The sequence below is a fragment of the Homalodisca vitripennis genome, chromosome 4 (genome assembly GCF_021130785.1).
Source record: "Homalodisca vitripennis isolate AUS2020 chromosome 4, UT_GWSS_2.1, whole genome shotgun sequence".
NCBI lineage: Eukaryota > Metazoa > Arthropoda > Insecta > Hemiptera > Cicadellidae > Homalodisca > Homalodisca vitripennis.
Window position 1 is genome coordinate 45,642,092 of NC_060210.1, and position 8,945 is coordinate 45,651,036.

An 8,945-nucleotide genomic window follows, 5' to 3' on the forward strand; every position below is an offset into this window, starting at 1 on the left:
GGCTTTTTGAGGAGCTGCCTCTCCTTTTTTTTGCCACACCATACTCTGGCGTTTGGTCTCTGGAGTTGAGTGATGAATCCATGTTTCATCACCAGTGACTATTCTACTGAAAAGGTTTTCATCTTCATCGTCAAACAATCGCAAGAAAGACTGGGCAGCAGCCATTCGTTGTTGTTTATTGGCATTGCTCAATAAGCGAGGCACCCATCTTGCACACACTTTTGCAAGCTGAAGATCTTCTGTCATGATATTGTGCACAGATGACCGGCTAACTTCAACACTTGACGGCAGTTTATCCATAATTTCATCGAGAGTCACTCGCTTATCATTGTCAATAACTGCTCGTACAGCATTAATGACATCAGGTTGCCGAGAATTGGCCGGTATGCCACTACGCTCATCGTCATGAACATTTTCTCTTCCTTCCAAAAACATTGCATGCCAACGACGAACCATCTGAACGGACATAACATGTTCACCATACACTTGACACAACTGACGATGAGTTTCAACGGCAGTTTCGTTTTTGGCGGTCAAGAAACGAATAACACTACGGACTTCGCAACTGGCGGCAGAACGCAGTGGAGTCTCCATGATGTTTGGGCAGCAACTGACTGAGAAGCGTGACAATGGGCCAGTGACCGGCGCACCTGTTGCCAACCGAACCGCGCTACATATCCCGCCCACAGCTGCACGCTGTGTTACGTACGCGTCTTTTTACAGAACAGGGAAACTTACTTTTTGGATACCCCTCGTAAGTTAGTATGCTATTTTTCTGGTGTAGTTATATCATATTAAAGCTATTCTTCTCCATTATTTTTGATAATGTGGGGAGTAGAGAATTTTTATAGTATCTGTTTGCTGTGGTAGTCAGGTCACTTATAAACTTCTTGTAAACTCTTATAGTTCATAACTTTATTATAATGTAATGTTTTTGTTGAGATGAAATAGTTATTTCCATGAGTCAATGTTGAAGAATTTATGTTTTAAAATGAAATATTTAATTTTGCAGATGAGCCAGAACCTTCTAATGTGAATCAACTTCCCCAGCAGGATAGCAAACCCTCGACAAGTGTAAATAAGAACCAGAAGAAAAGTTGAAAATGCTTTTTACAGATTTGTTTGACTGATGACTGCCAAGTTGTGATGTTTGTTTATGTAAGATCGGCCTTTTAGTATTTATTTAGATTTTTCTGTGTATAGGTGAATCCATATCCTGTGTTTTTTTTACTGATGTAGATTATGTGCCTTTAGTAGCATTTATTTTTATTTCAAAAATTTTGCTTTATCACTTCAATAAAGAGTCATATTGTTGCCAATTAATAATTTTATGGTTTTAGTTTGATTGTACTTTATTATATATTAAAATTGAGTATTTCCTTTTTTATAAGCCTGATAAAAAGAAACCCACACAAAAGTGGCCTAGAAAACTGGCCTAAGGGTATTGTTGTTTGAAGTAATTTGTAGAGATAAAAATGCATGAAGATGCTTTTCATTGTTTAAAAAAATGTTTATTACTTAAGATAGATAATATAAAAAGATTGTTGTGGGCATTTGCCATCATTGTTTGACAAAAAATTGAAATCTGATGTTTTGAGATGTGTAATATATATGTGTTATCTTAAAATGGGAAATAGAAATTTAATATTATAACTACGAATTTTGTAAAAATAAAATAAAATAATAGTAAATACACAAAATTAAATGCTACAATAAACAAGTTGTACATCGAATCAATCACTAAATCTTGTTAGATTTGTTTAATGTAAAAAGAATCACAGTCTGAAGAAAATACAGGACTTGTGAGCAGAATTTGGCATATTTTATTATTTTTACTTATTTGTTTATTGTCAGATCATTTTATGTGTCTAGTTGTGTTTTATAGATTTAGACCAGTTCACAAAACATCATATTTAATTTTTTTACTTGTGGTTACAAGAAGAAAAGCATGAGTGTAAAAATGTATAAATAAGTATGTAACTACTTTCATTTAAAACTAACATTGTATTCTCATTAAAAATTAAAAAAAACTTGATATTATTACAAATTCTGTGATATTTTGAAGTAAGTGAATACCTGCACATGTATAGAAAAATGCTATTATTTCCAGTCAAATTGCTTAAGTTATTTTTAGATATTGTATGACCAACTTTGTTAATGTATGACTAGGATATATATGTTTAGGTTTTATGTTATTTTAATTTATGTCTACATGTTTAGTATATATTAATAACACTTTCACCTGAGCTGGGCATGAGAAATTAACATTGTTTTGCTTGGGAAGGAAAATATGCTTCTACACTGTGAATAGTAGAGATAATAAAGACAAAAAACAATATTTTTAACCAATAAACAATATTAGATGAATAATTTATTAAATATAACAACAAGATGGATTAAAACACCATATTTAATTTTATCAGTAGCCTAATTTAATAAAAAATATAGTTATTCATTTCTATTCTAAATAGAAGTATCAAAAAGTATTATTTTATATAATTTGAATATTGAACAAGTTTATTAGATACCATTAATCACTTCAATTTGAATTTTTTGCGATTAGTCAAGATGGAAAATTTGTATTGAATATCTAGAAGGTTTGAACAATGTAACTGTTGCTTTTGTCTGATAATCAGACTATGAGTGGTCTAAGTGCCAACTAGCTCAAACTTGAGGATGTGAGATGTTTTGTTTGTCCTAGGAAAATGAACCAAAATGTCTTTAAAAGTTAATACAATAATTTAGTTGTTCATTTTGTTATCCTACACTGCTTCAAACCTTTTAATGTAATCTTACATGTACTACATTAATTAAAAAAATTTATTATTATATTGAATATTATCAATTGACTAAAATGTTGAACTTCTAGTGGATTTCGGCACCCATTATCATAAATGTTTTTATAAATTTGGTACTATCAAAACGAAAAAGGTGGAGATTAATCTTAAACCTTTTTATTATATTTCAATAAGAAAAGGTCATAAAATAAAAGTATATTTACTCATTGCTTGAATAGATTCTATTAATTTTTTATTTCTAGACTTTTATGAGATAACTAAGAAAGGACCTGTCAGCTTGTTATATAAGATTTGTTTGTTTTATATGTTACAACTTAACTAATACTCATTATCAGACCAGAAGCTAGCAGCGGCAGAAATGTAAGTGGAGGAATTAAACTGGAATGGAAGAAACAAAACTCTAATAATAGGTAAATTTCCATGTAAAAACGGTTACCATTATTAAAACAAAGCTTGGAAAATGCTGATTAGTTAAAATTATGAGTTTCAAAATTCAGCATATCAACAAAAATGTTATTAAATAGTATTATTAAGACTGCTTCACAGAAGTAATGAAGAAAGTTCATAATCAAAACAGGTTCTCTACTCATTGTACTCTCTAAGTTCAAGGATATTCTCAGAATCTTTATCCTTCTCTTCGTCATAATAACAAGGGGCACTGATGGTTACCATTGAACCCTGTTAACACACTGAGTCAAAACACACAACACTACAAAATTTAAATAATCTTGTTCACATGAAACTATTACCTAAACATGACATGTCAAAAAGTTATTTGACAAGTCAGATGTAGGCTATTTGGCTCAATATAATTTATTTTAAGATGCTAATATGCATAGGCAGACAGTTGAGTTCCGCTGGGATGGTTTTGGAGATTTCAAGTTACAATCGTTGTAATGATTGTCTAACTTACTGTCGCTACAATTTCTACACATTTATTTTGGTCTCTCAGGACTTCACGCTCGACATCACCATTCACATAATTAAGCACCAAGATATCACTAATTTCACAACAATTAATCTCACTGTTGTTAGGGAAAGACCACATTCTGAAATCCACCAATGCATAACAAATTTAATGGATTATACTTGGCTAAGGATATAAAATAATAATCTCAAGATAATAGATAATCTGTAGTAGTTCAAGATGTTGCTGATAGAGGACTAATTAGTATTATCGGTGTGAGCTAAAGTCAATAGAGCATTCCAATATGCGCCATTTAATCTACAGTGGCATAAAACTTCACAAATTGTTCCAAGCTTTATGATCAGAAGTTTGCATTCAAACTCATGTTTATTTTCATACAACTTTGTATTTCGTTATGTAATATAAAACATTAGTAATTTCAAGAGTCCAGAAAAACTGGGAAATGTAAGATAATAATATAAAATTAATCAAGCATACGATAAATTGTGGGATCAGTTTATTATTATAAAGTGTATTTAAGCTGACAAAAACTTACAAATTTGAATTGTTTTCATTGCTTATTTTGGAATCTCATTGATTGTTTGCAATTGTTTGGTTGTGCTGATTAAATCATTTTCAATTAATCTATTCCAATTTTAAAACAAGGCCTGGATTGTCTATGACATCTTCAAAATTAACATAATTTCATTTCTATTACACTTATACAATACTGATATCTGTTCTGAAATAGTTTGCAGAGTTAAGTAAAGCTATATTGTATGTGTCTACCTTAATTAAGGAGATATTGTTAATTAAGGTTGTAATTATTTTTATAAAATGTGTTTATTGCATTTTGAAGAACTGTACACAATTACACGTGGCCAATAACGATTTTTATCGTGTTTCAGATATAGAAAATTAGAATAGTTGTAATTTGTCGTACTATAGTCATAGGCTCAATATAACAGCAGATAGACTCAGTTTTTTAGAGCTTTTAAATTGTGTCTGTTTTACATATACATCAGTTGAAAACTTTTTAAAATTCAACAAAAATATTAGGAGGAGAGTATTAAAAATATGATCATCTATAATTTATAGTAATTGAATTTAATATTTCAGTGAACCAATTTAAATTACTGTCATTTCAGTAAAAAAAACTCACTCCGCAGTTTTTAAAAATATCAGAAGAGTGACTCAAGATAATCCCCATGAGTAGCTTGGTCCCTAAAATTGACCAATTTATAATATTTTGTCTCTGCAGACACAGTACTATAGTATTACATTGGATCTTCAGGTGTGCCCAAATAATGTACTGTGATAGACGTTTACTTACGTCTGATAAAGTCATTTAGATTAAATTTTATTATGTTGGAATTTTTTTACTGAACAAAATGTAGTAGTACCTGGGAGATTTTTGATGGATGGTTTATGTAGTTCAACCATAGCTCTGTTGTGTTGTAGATTAGTTTTTGTGTCTCAATTTATCATTGTCATTGTCACACAGTTGAGCCTGAAAAATTGTACAAATTAAATGTTCTTTGTTTAAAGTTTGTTTTTATTTAAATTGAAATTTTTGGTTTTTTAGCCAACATAATAAGTCAAAGCACATAATATTAATTGTGAATTGTTGATTCAGATTAGTGTAGGTAATAGGATATGTCCTGATTGTAGATTGTCCCTTTGGGAACAATTGGTGGATGCCAAAAATGGATCAGATGAGTACGGAGTCCAAGCAGAGACGAAGGTGAGATTCAAGATGGCCTTAAGGAGTACTTTGTTGTGTGCATCAAAATTTAATATTTAAAGTCCATGGAATAAAATTCATATAAATTGTCTGTTTTGTGATTTTTTTTTAGTAAATTGGTAGAAAATGGCTGATTTTCTGTAGACCCTGTAATTAACCACAACATGCTCTATTGCTACTAAGTATTTAAAAAGTAAAAATAAATTATAGTATCACCTTAATAAATCAATTAAAATTGAATGTTTTTATAAAACAATATTTTTATTGTAACTAACAACAATTTTAGAATGTATTCAAAATTGAAACTAAGATCATCGCTCAGGCCAGTGCTTCATGGAAACGGGCAGAATAAGGCTTAAACGGGAATCGGCCTCACCTTATTTTTAAAAAAGAAAGAAAAGGTTCTCTCAGGTACTCAATTTTGTATAGATACTGTATAATCTTAAATCTATAAAACCTTCCTTACATATTGCAAGTTAGAACCTTTTCAAGATGAGTCCCAGATATATACAAAAAATTACATGTAACATTTGAGTTTATAATAATAGAAGAATATTTTACAGGCTTACTGTAAATGAGTGTCATAATATTGACATTTACATAATCTCATCAAAGTGTTCCAACAATTTTAATGTCTTGGCTTTGTTTTCTTTTGCTGATGTCTTGTGAATTGTCTAAACTTGTTCCGTACTTGAGAAACATTCTTATATCTGCTCTTTATTTATACTGAACAAGTTGTTGGTGTTAGACTAACCAGAGACCAAGGGTTCCAACTGTGCACCAGACATCTCTGTAGCCCGAAACAAAATTAAAGCCAAAGAAATATATCACCATTCCAAAATTAATATGTAAGTTTAGGGGACACTTATGCATATATGCATTTTTAACCTATTCTATTGAAACCAAACAATACATATGGAACAGTCTGTGGAGAGAAAACAGATGTTGCATTTACATTTGTATTGTTGGACTAATTATAACCCTTTGCACTCAAGGCCTGCAGTACTAGTCACACTAAGGTTGCAGAAAGCTTGTGTTGGTTTTGACGTAATTTGTCCTCGCAACTCATATGGCTACTTTCATTGACAGCTCGGCGGCCATATTTGTTGTTTTGCCTCCTCAGATCGGAATTATTTTTCAATTTCCTCCACATTATTTGCGTAGTAATTTAAAAATTTAAAGAAGAAATAAAAAAATTATTATAAATTAATATTTTTAATACAAAGATATAGATACATTTGGGACATTTAACGCTTTATATGTATATTGTTAACAAAGATAGGTAATAACATGTTATAAAGTAGGCTTTTACAGCTAAGTTATACTCAGGCATGAACTATTTTACATATTTCTCAGTCTTTAAATTTTCTATGGAATAAAACTTTTAAAAATACATACCTATGTGTAGTCAAGAATAGTTAGCACACATCTTCTAGTAAAATGTTCTAGGTTTCTGTCACTTCAGTGTATGGGCCCACTACACGTCATTCGTCTTATTTGCACAGTCAATGTTTAGTCAATTTTCTGCTTTACTTAAAAATTACTTTTAGATAAAACTGATCGATAGGTTTCAGCACTCATTATTGATTGTAAAACAATGAGAATATTAGAAAATAACTACTATGTTTAGTGGCCAGTGGTGCTGTTCTGGGACGTATTGTATCATGGTCAGTAGAACTGACCATATGAGCTCCAAGGACAAATTATAAATACTACTTTCAAGTGCATAGTGTTAATATAATTGTAGCGAATTCGGTAATTAAAATAAATTATAATACTCTGGGCTTAGGACTCAGACTATCATTCATTCTATACAAAAAGTTTAAGTTGTTTTTCTAATAAAACTATAATGTCATCGTAAAAAACACAAAAGAACCGACAAATGTCTGTTAACTGCAATGACAGTTGTATAGTTTAAACTGGTTGTCATAGCAATAAAATATTAATATTATTAACAGCTGTGTATTAAACTGCAGTTTTAATGTCTTTTATATCAGACAAATTGTTAAAATTAATATTGTTATGTTCATGATGTATATGCAATGCAGAAAACAATAGCAAGTGCAGAAGTTAGTTGTAAGTACAGTTTTTATAGATGAAGTATTTTGGATCTTATTTATATTATGATGGTGTTTATATAGTCAATTTATTTGTCATACTTTTTAATAGAGCATATTGCCAATATTACAATATTATAGTGTCATAAACTCAACTCAGTTAGTGAAGTCTGAAGGCATTTTATTAGTCCTCATAAGGATTTAGGATATTTTTGTTAAAGTCTCAAATTATTTACTTGTAAGTAAATTTTTGCTTGTTCATTTTGTTGTAGTGTATAAAATGTTGAATATTGTAAGATTATTTATTTTTGGGATTTATCGTTTCTTTTAAATGTAAAGTTATTAATAGGAATTAACAGAATCCATTGAATAATTATATGATTTAATTAAAACCAAGCAATGTTTTCTTCACCACACTAAATTGCTTGAAGTCACGATTTCTTATTAGTCCTAAATATTACTTTGTTGTCACTTGAGTCAAAACATTTTGTGAAACATGTCTAGTTACATTTTAGCCTTATTATTTCCATGTAGGCCTATAAATGTAAAGTTTGGTGGTGCGTTTGGATGATTTGATTGTATTAAAACAAAACTCTGGTCACTAAGTCCACTTGTTGCTACATATTCCCTTTTCATCTGGTCAATTGCACTTTTAATGTTGATTGACAACACGTTTGTTCTGTAAGTAATTTTGGACAAGCTGTGTTACATGTAAGCTTTAGTTGTATGCTCAGTGTTCAATGTTTCTCTGGTTTATATCTCTTCTGTTCTAATTGAACATGATTTCTCCAACATATGGCTGCCTCTAGTTGAGTCAATTTAAAACAAACTCAGTGATTTTTTTCTCTTGAATTTCTAGTGGGAAAAGAGAAAAAATAGTACACAACTTTTGTGAACATTATTTGCATATGAGAACCAAAACATTTCTTCAAATATATCTTATGTAATCCCCTAGTTGGCAAATGTACACTCTTATTGATAATGCCGGATATGTGGGGTCAAGTAAGCATTTGCAAATATTTTAAACATTGATTGTAGAGATGAGAGAATTATTAAAATAGCTGATGATCATCTCACTACCAAAGGAAATAAACATAAATGTAATAAAATATTGTACCTCATGTATTATCGGTACTTTGGGATTATACCGACCACACCAGTATGAAGAACACAAAAATATAAATTTATAGAAACAAACATGATAGAACGAAAAAACAACTGTTTAATTACAAAATTACAAGCATTTCCAGGTATTGTGATCAGTATTGTTGTCGCTGTTATCTTATCTTTCTCGAGAATCCCGATTAGGGCAGGGCGCGGCATCACATGATTTGCACAGTACATAATTGCCTATCCATTACAATTCAATTTATATTTCTGATCAGTCCCTCTAGAATTTGATATTTTACTGATAGGTACTATCTTGAGGGATGTTTTTC

The 8,945-nt window shown here is 30.5% G+C and overlaps 1 protein-coding gene across 1 annotated transcript in view; it reads left to right on the forward strand.

Moving 5' to 3' along the window:
- The window catches only part of LOC124359267 (cAMP-dependent protein kinase inhibitor beta-like), a 30,869-nt gene extending 22,758 nt beyond the window's left edge, over positions 1-8,111 (forward strand). The window contains exon 3 of the mRNA XM_046811882.1: positions 1,013-8,111. Within this exon, the coding sequence (XP_046667838.1) occupies positions 1,013-1,101 (89 nt within the window). The 3' untranslated portion in view covers positions 1,102-8,111. The remainder of the gene's footprint in view (positions 1-1,012) is intronic.
- Positions 8,112-8,945: the final 834 nt, after the last annotated feature.